Source organism: Eurytemora carolleeae, unplaced genomic scaffold (assembly GCF_000591075.1).
Source record: "Eurytemora carolleeae unplaced genomic scaffold, Eaff_2.0 scaffold887, whole genome shotgun sequence".
In the NCBI taxonomy this organism is placed as follows: domain Eukaryota; kingdom Metazoa; phylum Arthropoda; class Copepoda; order Calanoida; family Temoridae; genus Eurytemora; species Eurytemora carolleeae.
The window spans coordinates 2,478-15,972 of record NW_019396811.1 but is presented as its reverse complement, the minus strand read 5'-3'; the positions used below and the strand labels follow the sequence as shown (position 1 = coordinate 15,972).

At 32.3% G+C, this 13,495-nt stretch overlaps 1 protein-coding gene across 5 annotated transcripts in view; it reads left to right on the top strand.

Annotated features, from left to right (window-relative positions):
* LOC111708928 (nucleolysin TIA-1) overlaps nt 1–13,167 on the top strand; it is a 49,909-nt gene extending 36,742 nt beyond the window's left edge. Inside the window, exons 3-10 of one of the 5 annotated variants that reach the window (XM_023482438.1) lie at nt 1,590–1,677; nt 2,831–2,956; nt 5,293–5,345; nt 7,410–7,496; nt 7,705–7,813; nt 9,057–9,195; nt 12,386–12,505; nt 13,081–13,167. In XM_023482438.1, the coding sequence (XP_023338206.1) occupies nt 1,590–1,677; nt 2,831–2,956; nt 5,293–5,345; nt 7,410–7,496; nt 7,705–7,813; nt 9,057–9,195; nt 12,386–12,505; nt 13,081–13,140 (782 nt within the window). In that variant the 3' untranslated portion in view covers nt 13,141–13,167. Of the gene's footprint in view, nt 1–1,589; nt 1,678–2,830; nt 2,957–5,292; nt 5,346–7,409; nt 7,503–7,704; nt 7,814–9,056; nt 9,196–12,385; nt 12,506–13,080 lie in introns of all 5 variants that reach the window. The other 4 variants (XM_023482440.1, XM_023482439.1, XM_023482437.1 and 1 more) reach the window with 4 other exon arrangements.
* The last annotated feature ends 328 nt before the right edge of the window (nt 13,168–13,495 follow it).

Sequence of the window (13,495 nt, the reverse complement as noted above, 5' to 3'; positions counted from 1 at the left end):
AAAACAGAGAAAGGAAAACAGAGAAACGAAAACATAGAAAGAAAAAGAGAGAAATGAAAAGAGAGAAAGGAAAACAAAGAAAGGAGAAGAGAGAAAAGAAACTGAAATCTAAAATTTTATGCAAGATTTAATGGTATTTTTGGTTCTTTGGGTGAGAAATAAATAAACCTTCCTCCTTTCCTTCTCATTCCCCCTCCCATCCATCCTCCCTCCGTCCCTTCTTTGTTAATTAATGTTTGCTTATCATTACTTGAATACATTACACAATGCAACCTAGGGGGAAATATGTACACTGTACAGAATTAGTAAAATACACAATAACCCTTTATTATGCATACATAGCAGAATATGTACACTGTACAGAATTAGTAAAATACACAATAACCCTTTATTATGCACACATAGCAGAATATGTACACTGTGCAGAATTAGTAAAATACACAATAACCCTTTATTATGCATACATAGCAGAATATGTACACTGTACAGACTACAGAGTTAGTCAAATATACAATAACCCTTTTTTAGATAGAAAGAAATATGAACGCAAGGATAGAAAGAAGAATAGAAATAAGTATAGATACAAGGATAGAAGGAAAGAAAGACAAAAGTATGGATAGAAGGATTAATAGAAAGAAGCTAATAGATAATAGGAGGATATTAGGATAGAAGGATAGAAGGATAGATATGAAGAAGTATGGATAGAAGGATATAAGAAGTGTAGATTGAAGAATACATTGGATCAATAGCTCGTATTAACTTACACCCATATGGTTGTTCCTAAAAGAGGCTGGTTGGTGGTGGGGGGGGGGAGCTAGTATCATATTCATAATGTATTCCTCAAAACTAACCAAACATGTTCATCATAACTAGACCAAACCATATCATTTTACACAAAACTAACCCAAAACAAGTTTATCAGAACTATACTAAATCATACTATTGAACACAAAACTAGCCAAACAGATTCATGATAATTTACCAAACCAACCAATTAAAACGGTATCCACCTCTCTCCAAACCAATCTTTGCTAAAGTTTGACAAAGCTATTTCCAGAGAGAAGAGCTCTAAACTCACAGATTATTAATTTTTACTGAGAATTCAGCAACAGTCCCTTCAGATTAAATATATCACAGAGCATAGCATTAAATTTATAATTCTTCTCAGTTATAGTCTCCGACATTAGGTTACTCTTTCCTTATTTAAACTCTTTGATCCTCTCTGAACTTTATTTGTACATACTCATTTTCATTGACCTTGCTCTAGTACTCATTTATACTCTCTGACCCTTCTCAACTCTGCTCCTCTCTTTATAGCATTGAACTATTAGAACAATGTTGGAAAATTTTAATCCAGGGGTATTTGTCAAATATTGGAAAACTGGTTTAAATATTTGTAGATATGTCGAATATTTATATATATATATATATATGGATGAATATATAAATATATAGATTATGCACTGCAACTTGATGGTGTATCTATAGAAGTAGATAATGATCTTTCTGTAAATAATAAAATAATAATAAAAATAAAATAATAATACTGATAATGATAATAACAGTAATAATGATAATTATATATTTAGAGCACTACCACATATTTGTTGGAGACCTAAGCCCTGAGATTGAGACCCAGACCTTAAAAGAGGCTTTCCTACCTTTTGGGGATATCTCGTAAGTTTTAATATTTTTCTAGCACCGCCCTCTCCCAACCCCCCCAACCCCTATATTAGCTTGAGAAAAGGATGATACAATTGGTGCCCTCTCCCGTTTTTCTGATATAGGCCGTTTGTGTACAGCTTACAATAGTTGCTTAAACGTGGGCTCGGTACTTGAAATGAACCATATGTTTACAGTTTTAGATTGAATTAAACTGATTGAATTTGTTACGTAAATCGCAAGTATCCACATGGCGAGTAAAATTGGTGTTGAAAGTAACGCCACAATGACAATCAAACCAATACATCTCAATTCCTGTGAAGCACGGTGATTTAAATGTCTTGGATTAAATGTAAATGAACTTTCACATTGTGTTAATTATTTAATATTTTTTGTGTTTTAAAAACTATTTACAGTTCATTACGCGCAGTATTTAATAAAAATTAAAAGATATTTGAAAACGTTTTTTTTTTGGATTTTGATAGAGAACTAAAGATGCCATAATTGGACATTTTTATTTGATGCCTTGCTTTAGGTTTTGAATTATCTTCTTTCAATGTTGAAAGTCTGTTGAAAATCTTGTTTTTGTTTTATTTTGATTGAACATTTTATTTCACGTTTATCTTTTATTACTCCCTTGCTCTCACTGTATTTTGATATTATTCTTCAATACAAAAACTTATATTTTTTTTTTTCAACATGAAATGGATTGTCGATTTATATTGAAATGACTTTTTATTCATTTATCATTTCTTCTTAGACGAAGATTTCAAGGGTACTGTTGTGAGTTGTTAATCAACGCTTTTAAAGTGACTGTTAGCGTAATTTCAAGTGTTCCTCCGATACATAAATGACAATGACCAGTTTACAACGGAAACCTGAAAATCTTTATCTGATCAAGTAAGAATTAGATACAAATTTTAAAAGTTTTTAAAACTGATTATTTTTAATTTTGTGGTTTTTCACAAAAGTGACTTGCGCATTTCTACTGCAAGAAAACATATAAAAAATTATCAAAATTAGGACTTTTGAACCTAGAAAAAAAAACGACAGTATCTTCAACATTATTAATCAGATAAAGGTTTCAAGGGTACCGTTGTAAATCCTTCAGTCCTTTAGAAATGTTTTTCTTTAAATCAACAATTTTTTCTTAAATTTTTTGTTGCAGTGATTGTCGCGTTGTTCGGGATCCCCAGACGTTGAAATCCAAGGGCTACGGGTTCGTCAGCTTCGTCAAGAAAGTCGAGGCAGAGAACGCCATCGCCTTGATGAACGGACAGTGGCTTGGATCAAGGTATTGAATATCAAAAACATTTTTTTAGATTTTGCTTTTCCAAATATCTGTCCAAATATTTGATTGGAAAGATAAGATGATTAAATTAGTTTTAAAAACAAAATTTTAAAATACCTGGTCATGAAGTCTGGTTTTGTTACATTTCATGCGCATGCCCATAAATCCACTCCTGTATGCTGAGTCCATTAGCGCCTGATCCAATAAGGGTTCAGTCATGTGTTTGTTGTCTATTCTGAACCAATAAAAATAGTATGGCGGTAACATCTATATTTCTATTTATCTCAGTATCCAATCAGAGTTATGAATCTTTCAATCGGCGCTATCAGTAAATGGAAATATTTACTTCTACTGAAACATCACCATGGGTATTAACAGATGCCACTTGTTGTAATTGATAATTATTGATAAATATCACCAGGTTGCAAAAATAAAGGAACTTGAAAAAAAGAAATTTTAAGTCATCAAGTTCTTAGGATTTTTCCTAATAAAAAAAACTTATAGAAGTGCTTTATGCTTTGTTTTTTGGTTTTATTTTAACGTGTTCCGTCTTGCATTACTGAGTTCAATCAAAGTTATCACATTTCAAAAATAAAGTCTAAATATTCTTAAACTTTAAAAAAAGTGTTAAACAACCTCTTTTTCCTTAATTTGTTTGAGACAAATACATTTCAGGTTTTTAATGCTATCTTGCAACTTACGTAGCATAGTACACGATTATATAAATAAGATAAAATTAAAATTAAAGGGGCAGTAAGCATAATTATAAGTGAACCTTCATGCAAAGATGGAAATGTCTGAAAAAATCAGAAACCTAGAAGTTAATCCTGTTCTTTTTAAAACAAAGATGTTAAAAGAACTGTAAGCTGAATTTCAAGTGACCCTCTATACAAAAATAGCAATTCCTGATTTACAACGGTACCCTTGAAACCTTAATCTGATCAAAAATGTTGAAGATGCCGTCGTTTTTTATTTCTTTGAGTTTCTCCATTTATTCTTTCAAATTAGAAAGTCACTTTCGGTGAGAAAACGCAAATAAAAATAATCAATTTAAAGAAATAAAAAAATTGATTTATAATTCATACTTTTTAGCCAAAGATGTCTAGGGTACCATTGCAAATTGGGCATTACACTGGACTAACCAGAGTGAGCAGCATTCGGTTTCTTCTATTTGAAATCAAACGTGTTTTGGTCTTTATAATTCAATAATCATTTACTTTACGAATTACATTTTCATTTAAAATGCATATGCCAACAAAAAGTATTTAAGAAAAAAGGCTCACAAATTATGTTTAATGGGTCAAATTGGGATCGAAAGTCACAGCTTTCTTTAATATTGACAGAAACCGTTAAATCCACGTGGCATTGCCATCTTTGCATCTAGGTTCACTTGAAATATTGCTTACAGTTCATTTCAGCCATTTATTTTATCCTATACATCACATCTCTTTGAAAGAGAAACTTTTGTGTCCATTGCTCTTAGAAAACGAGCAAAATTCTTAAGAGTGGATGCGAACAGAGATTTAGTACGGATAATATGTAATATATATGTTAATTATAGCTATATCATGAATAATATATCTATATATCTAATCCGTAGATCTATATATATTCGTCTATATATCTATATGTATATTCGCCTATCTATCCAAGCTGAATGCATTTAAATGTTAACTAAGGAACTGAGTACTTGCCACAAACTTAAATTTTCAAATGTAAAACTATTAAACCATCTGCTACCAAATTTAATGACTTTGAGCTGGATATCTGAATTACATATGGCCAGTTCAGGTAGATGCAACTATAAGTAGCCCTCTCCAATTTATCAAATATTCTCCCTGATGTCGTAAATCAAACTGTGAATTTTACTAGATAAAATAGTCTAAATTTAATAAGATTTACACCATCAAGTTCCTAATATATGAGGATTAGAAAAATTCAGCTTAAATAAAATCATAGAGATATAGAAACAAAGAATTAGATTGTATCTCATATTTCCCGTATTTATCAATTAATTTACAAATATACATCCCAATATATTAACCCCGCATATTTTCTGGGGTAGTTCATTGTGCATGGATAAGCTTCACATAAGACCAAGTGTTGCATAAACCGGACCAGTACAAAGATACTAGTCTACAGTTTACTTGTACCGGCCCGCATAGTGTACTGCTGGACGTAGTTGACACAGCGCATATTTTGCAACAAAAAAGCAGTCTGCTGGACCATAGTGGCTTATTCTCTTCATGTGCTATTTCTTCGAATATAAGTGTTAAATTGAAAGCAATTAGCTTAATACATTTTCGAAATATTTTCATAAATTTAAATTTTATTTTTAGATCTATCCGGACCAACTGGGCCACACGTAAACCACCAGCCAATAGAAATGATGGTAAGAAAGTTTTACGGAGACAGGTTGACAGGTAGACATGTAGACAGGTAGACAGGTAGACAGGTAGACAGGTAGACAGGTAGACAGGTAGACAGGTAGACAGGTACACAGGTAGACAGGTAAATGGGTAGACAGATAGACAGGAAGACAGGTAGACAGGTGGACAGGTAGACAAGTACAGACAGGTAGACAGGTATACAGGTAGACATGTAGACATTGTAATTTGATAAATATTAAGAAATTTTTTCCTAGTCAAAATTAAAGTGTTATCTATAATTCATAAAATTTGACGAAAAATCTAGATAAAAATATAAAAAGCAACGTGAAAAGCAGAATTTTTTAAAACCCCTCCCTATATTCATTTTTGTCAAACGCTTTTATAAAGTCTAATTCTAAATAAAATCAATAAATATTTGCGTTATCAGAATAGTGCACAAGTTATTGCTGATCAATTGTAACAGTGGAAGTTTCTCACGTTCAAATTGCGTTACAATCAAATGTGTGCATAAACCCTACCCCCCTCACTTATAGTTCACTCACAATGATATGTCTCGGTTTGCGCATTTTCCTGAATTCTATAATAGCGTCGCTGACTCACCCCATCTCCCCTGAGTCTACGCACTTTATGCAATATTAATATCATATCGATTTTACCAAAACCAACACTTTACCAACATTGGACCAACAACTTCACATATTTTATATTTAAAGGGACTGTAAGCATAATTTCAAGGAACCCTCCATGCAAAGATGGCAATGCCCGATTCACAACATCAGACAGCCCTTAAAAGTTTTGTCTGATCAAGTATGAATTAATATTTTGATTTGTGGTTTCTATACAAAGTTACTTGTGCATATCTACTGAATGAAAACATATAATTGAATTATAAAATTAAACAGAAAAACGACTGCACTTTCAACATTATCATTCAGTTACAGGTATCAAGGGAACCGTTGTAAATCGGGCCTTGCCATATTTGCATTTGAAATTACACTTACACCCCAATAAACTCTAAACAGGCCAAACGCTCCCCCCCCCCTGTAGTTTTTTTGTACTAGCACTCTCATTTTTGACACCGTGAAATTTTGTGACTTTTAATGAATAGTATAATTTAAAGGATTTTTTGTTAAATTCTATTTAATGATATCTATCGTGTTTTCAAAAATATTTTCTCTGTTTGAAAAGTTATTGAGAGAAGAGAAAAGAAAAAATTTTTCTCGTAACAGTCGTAACAGTAATATTGCATATACCTTTCCCTTTTGCATTGTTGATTAGAATGGTGTGATGAGCAGGCCGGGGGGGGGGGGAATATTTTGTTAGAAAACAGCAAAAGAATATTTCTTACAAGATTTATCTTTTTCTTTGAGTTTAAGAGATAGTGTAAGGCTTGAAGAGAATAATTAAACAGCTCTAGCTTCAGTACTGTTATCTCGGCACTTAAATCAAATCAAATTATTCTTCCTGCATTAAATGACGTCATGCAGAAGCCAAATTTTCGGAAAAGGGGATAGGACTCTATTTTTAAATAGACCACGCACATCTGCCCCTTTCGTAAAAGTAAATTCAACCTATATGAAGCATAAAGTCTGACCGCGTCAACCTTGTTGCACTGGCTAGTCCTGTCCATAGAGCTAGGTACAGTACAAACTGGGACCGGAAAGGTTGACCCGGCTCTGAAAATCAAATGTACTACGACTTCCCGTGAGCCACGCCAAATTAAATTTTACATCAGAGAAGAACAATCAAATTTTGAATTTATATAATGTAACCAAATTTCTCATCAAAACTATTGGAGCTACAAGGTCACAAAGTTGTGTCAGTAATTTAAATTTTCCCTTCTTTTTTAGTTTTCAGTAAGTAAATATAGGCATGTGTAGTTTTTATAAATACTCAGGAAATCATAAGTTGCAAAAAAATCATTTTAATGAACAATTAAAAACAAAAAAATAATAATAATAATTAAACAAAATGATATAGGACAGAGTAGGAATTTTTTGCAGAGAATCCGAATTTTCGAATCAACTTTAACTTGAACTGTACATTCTTAAATGTTTTTTTTTCAGTTAATGCTAAACCCCTTAGCTTCGATGAAGTGTACAATCAGAGCTCACCTACTAACTGTACAGTGTACTGCGGAGGCATAAACACAGGTACAGGTATATGTTCAAAACTTCTACCGTACAAGGTGTTTCCAAATTTTAAAAATCCAAATTGTTTAAAAGTGTTCTCGATGATTTTTTTTACATTATCATCAGTCCTATAAGAACTTGTTTTCCAATTTTTATTTCAATTTAAGATTTGTTGGGGACACGCTGTGCATACTGTACGTACTGCTGATTATATGTTTGTTTTGTATAGCTCTGGCGTATTCAGGTCTTTCTGAAGATCTCCTGCAGAAAACCTTTGCGCACTTTGGGAGCATTCAGGAGATTAGGATTTTTAAGGACAAAGGTTATGCTTTTGTCAGGTAAATATATTTTTCTCTTTTGAATCTGACCTTTAGCTATTGAATTATACAGAAACATCTGGATTTTACAAACATGGTCGAAAGTTCGAATATGTTGATCGAAATTTCGAAAATGTAGATTGAAATTTCGAACATGTTAATCGTGATTTCGTACATGTTGATAGAAATTTCTAACATGCTCCATCCAATTCCGAATCACAACGGTACCCTTGAAACCTTTTTCTGATCAATAATGATTTCTAGATTTGAGAGTATTTTATTCAGAAAATTCCGAAACGTCTTCCTGCAGCAGAATTGCGCAATTCACTTTTGTAGAGAAATCAAAATTTAAAATAGAAAATAATCAGTTTACAAAATTATAAACATTGATATTATCTAATTCATACTTGATCAGACAAAGCTTCTATGGGTACCATTTTAAATCAAGTATTGCCATATTTGCATGAAGATTTGGTTCAAATTATGAGTACAGTCCCTTTAAAGGGTCTTTTCACGTAATTGCTGTTTTCCAATTCACAACATTATACTTGAATAAAAACGTTAAAACTTATAATTAAATAAGTTCTTCATTGCAAACTTGAACTACAAGTTTAATATAAATAATATTTTTAAAGAAAAATTAATATCAATCAGCTGGCACAATTGTTAACAATGTAAATTTTTCTTTAAATGGCATTTATTTATTTGATAAAAGATTGAAAGTGGAGTGAGTAAGTTAAGTATCAGTTAAAAAGAAAAGTAATGATAGAAAGCTCGCAGTTTGCCTTGTATATATTTGTTTTGTATTTCTAAGTACGTTTTATTCTGACATTTGAACGAATTCCATGAATTTTGTCAGTTTTTTGAAGAATAAATTTCAATTTATATTTTTTACCATTAACTAATTTTACATTTTTATAAAAAACGTTTAACTAAATTTCATCTATAAAGATGTTTTTATGAGAAAAACAAGTGATAAAAATATCTTTGTTATTCTGTCTAAACAGAAATAATCTTTAAATGTGGGCGGGGTGGGGTTGGAGAGGGGTGCCAGGGGCGTAAATAAGGATTCTGTAGGATTTAAAGGACTGTAAAGGTATTTTCACCTAACACTCTGCATATATAGATTGGATGTCCGATTAAGACCGGTATTTTGTCAGATTAAGTATTAATTAGAAACCCATGTTTTTGATTTTAAAAACTTATTATTTTCACATACGGTTTTCTTACTTCAGAAACAATAAAGGAAATCGACATTTTTTAGGTTTTCTACCAAAGAGTCAGCTGCACATGCAATTGTAGCTACACATAACACAGATGTAGCAGGACATACTGTAAAATGCAGCTGGGGGAAGGAGAGTGGAGATCCTAATAATATTCCTACAAACAGTCAGGTACTTCAGGTATACCCTATACCTTATATATTTATTGGGGAATAGATTCAAATCACAGCCTTATGATTAGGGTAGAGTGGAGGACAGTCAAAACGGCTGGTCGGTGTTTGAAATAAAAATCAAAAATAGCCCATGTCGCATGTTAATATTTTTTAAAATAATTCATTTAGGGGGAAGGACCCTTCCCCCCCCCCTCCTCCGGCCCTCTAATCATTATTAGACAAAAATGGCCCAATTGGGATAGGGTGAAGAAAAAAAGAAGTTTCTGCATATTAACTACATTTACTAAAATAAGGTCCAACGACAGTTTAGACCCGAGTTTGTTAAATCGCGGGCTCTGATCTATAACGCTTTAAAAAGTTTTGTTTTCATAAAATCTTTACTAAAAAGTTTGATAAAGCTGAATCAAAATGTTCAGTTTTTTCCCCTCCAAACTTTCATCAGTGTCCTGTAAATATTTTTATGAAGATACGTTGACAAAATGTTTTAAGTTTACAAGATATCCAATAAATAAATATTACATTTATATAAAGAAAAATTATCTCATAAAAACAACAATAAGCCCCCTCCCCNCTTCTTTCCGTCCTTGCAAACCAAACATTGAATCGAGTATAGAACATTATAGAACAGTTGCTGTAATGTTTGTTTTTAAAAAACGTTTTCCGTAGATTTCTTGAAATATTAGTTGAAAAGACGACATTTGAAGAATTTTAAGAAATCTCCGAACAAATTTATAAATGATAAAAATATTGAATATCATGATGATAAAGAAATAATATATTCTACAATTGATTTCTTCACAAATTTCTATTGAGAAATATGTTCCTTAACAACTGTTGTTTACTGTAGAATATGTTTTACATTTTTCATCGTCGTTAATAAATAATAAAAAAACGATTCTTGAAATGTATCAAAAAAATGGAGAATCTGGGAGTAAAGTGTGAAAAATCTCTTATCAAAACTTATCCCACCCTCGGAAGATCCGAAACATTTGGAGAATTTTCCAATACAAGAGAAACATGGATTTTATAAATTTTTGAGATTCTTAGCTCAGCCTTCAACTTTCAACATACTCTAAAAGTTTTCGGATCCGTGCCGGTACAGCATCTACTGTATATGCATTCAGTCGGACTGTCCAGTCTGGACCACCAAGTGTAGAGTCGTCCCAGCACGTTTTATGCAACAAATGTAGCCTGTCAAGATCTCTGTCTTATCCACACATTCTAGTATCCATGTTGTTGTTCATCATATCACTAGAAAGGGATACTTCATTTGGTTACTGTCCTGTTTGGACTTATATTGTCTGTATGTTTACCGTATTATTGCTTAACCGGAGTTTACAGTGTTATTTAATTGTAAATACGTTTGTATTTTTTTCTGGATAGTTGCAATATTTTTACTTATCCAGGTCCAGCCAAGGTCTTAATCTTGATCTTGATCTTGATCTTTATTTTGATCTTGATCTTGATCTTTATCTTGATATTTTATCTTTTCCTTAAACTGTCTAAGATGTGTAAAAATGTTAATCTAGAGTAAAAACCATTTATCTAGGGGTAAAATATTAATCTAAGAAGTGAATACATTAAATCAGAGGGAGGGGGGGGGGGGGCTAACTCAGAAAAAAAATAATTAAGTTTTGCAAAATAATAAAAATAATATTAATAAAGGAAATAAACATATTAATCTTGGTGGTAAAAATATTATTATATTGTATTTTATTATTCAGCTTGCAATTCCCCAGCTTCTACCTGGAGCACAGTTTCCCTATTCATTCTCNAGTTTATTAGAATAAAATTATTTAAAAAAAAAATTATTTCTTTAATTACAAAATTATTTTGACACTTTCCTTCATTCTGGCCTCGGTCAATGACACAATAGTATTAATTATCATATTTGTAATTGTAATAGTTCCAATTGTAGATCCAGTGTACTGGATGCTGTCAATGCTCAAATGGGTCTGAGTCAGCCGATCCTAGGGACCCTGAGGGAGCCGGGGATGAAGGGGGAGGAGGCAGGGCTCTGGTCTAAGAACCCCACCATCTACAGCCCCTACACCACCTTCGGTCTTAAGTCTCTTGACAGGTAGAGAATCCTAACCAGCACATTATATTGACTTGTCTAGTGTTTACTCGTACTCGTAATCGATTGTTGCCTCAAACTCAAATGTTCGAATCCCTATATGTTAAAAACCTGTAACCTTTGATACTTCCAACTTAGATTATTTAATTTAATAGAATTTACAGTTAAATTGTTATTTTTTTTAGACGGACTTTGTTAATAAGATTTTATAAAATTTTATATTACCATTGTACTTTTTCTATATCAATTTTTATCCCATTTGATTGTAAACTTTATGTGAAGACAAAATCGGCAGTCAACTGGCAAAGCCATATTTTTGAGAGGTTTGCTGTCAATTTATTCTTATTCAAACATAATTTTAAAATATCCCGCTTAATTTTAATCTGGTCTTAGTGTTTTGGTTCCAGAAAAATATGAGGTGTTTAACCAACTTTTAAATTTATCTTTTTTTCTGACATTTTGCATAATTTTATAAACATTTTAAAATATATTAAATCTTTTTAAAGCCAAAAACTTGAATAGTAATCAATAAATAGGAAGAAAAGTACACTATATGCTGATTGATGGATTAACGTTATTTTATACTCTTCATATAAAGTTTCTTAATCAATGGAAGAACCAGTTGTCAGATTTTTAGACATTTTCTAGCAGCGATATCCTCGCCTGTAGCTCTAGCCTGGGAATTTGTAGTTAAATCACAGCTACAAAATGTTTAACAAATCAGATAAGTGTGACTAGCCCCGAAGATCTCACAGAACTTTATCGTTTTTTTTTTTTAATTCGTCCATTTTGTTTAGCTGCCCCAGCGTTCAAGCTGTTCAAGCTGCTTATGGGCTTCCTGGGCAGACAGCTGCCGGCAGTAACGGTCCAACAGGCGGACTTAGTAGTCAACAAGCTGCGCTTCAAGCTGCGCAGGGAGCAGCACTGGCGCAGCAGCAGGGAGTCATGATGCAATATCCCAGCAGTGTTCAGCAGTTTCAAGTTAATGGTCAGCCAACTACTATTGCCTTGTAAGTTGTCTTTAAAAAAACGGGTCTGTCCTAGTATACGATTTTTGGACGGAAATAAACATATTAATCTTGGTGGTAAAAATATTATTATATTGTATTTTATTATTCAGCTTGCAATTCCCCAGCTTCTACCTGGAGCACAGTTTCCCTATTCATTCTCCACTGGTCAACCTATACCTGGATACTATATACCACAACCTATAGCTGCAGCACAGTCAAGCTACTTACAGGTCAGTGCTTTACTACTTCAAACGTAAGATTCAAATTCTTCTCATCTTTTTGAGAAAAACCAAAATGTTTTGAATATCTAATATGTAAACTTAAACTGAAAGCTAGAAGAAAGTCGAGGTTACAAAGTCGTAGCAGTAAAAATCCTTCTGTCTAATTCATAGTGCTTTATTTGTGAAAACAGGGTTACCCACAAAGAATGACACTTTAGTGATGACTGTCTGTAAGTTTCAGTCATAGGACAATTCAGGTTGATATCGCCAAAATCACTTTTTAAATGTCGCACAGTGATAGCCAAAAAATCTGAAATAGGATGATAACTTTTAGAATCACTTTCTAAATTTAAAAGTCCACTTGATTTTAACGAAATATAAAAATATACAGTATTGATTGGTTCGAATTTAGTGGAATTTTCATAATCCCTGATTTGGCAGTGCATTTAGGCAATTCCTTTTTGGAAACTCTTTTTATATTTTGCAATAAAACCTATAGATTATTTATATAAAAATATATTTTCTGGTGTAAACCTTCAAAATAGATATTTTAAGATTATATCAAATAATTTTTTCTTGTTTAGGGACTACCCGGTTATCCCTTTGGTAACTTTGCTTCATATCCACAGGGATATATAGGGTAGGTGTCAGTAATAACAAAATTGAAATAGATAAAAAGAAGAAAAAAAAATTTAATTCTTATTAATTTGTATTTAAATGTCGAAACGGTTTCAATTTTTTTAAATTAAGTATGAGCTGCAAAAAAATTTATTTTCTAAATTTGGGGAACTCCATCAACAAAGCAAAACAAAAAACTAATATTAAAATGGGGCGCGAATCGCCCTAAATCCTTGTTTTAAAAACCCTGTAGAACTCTATCCCCCCTCTCACATGGTTCATGGTTTGGTTCACTTTTCATCTCAGACCATTATTCAAATTTTCCTTCAATGGTCTTCTCTAATATTTCAATCTATAAAAACAGTTGGCAGCCCAGGGAGG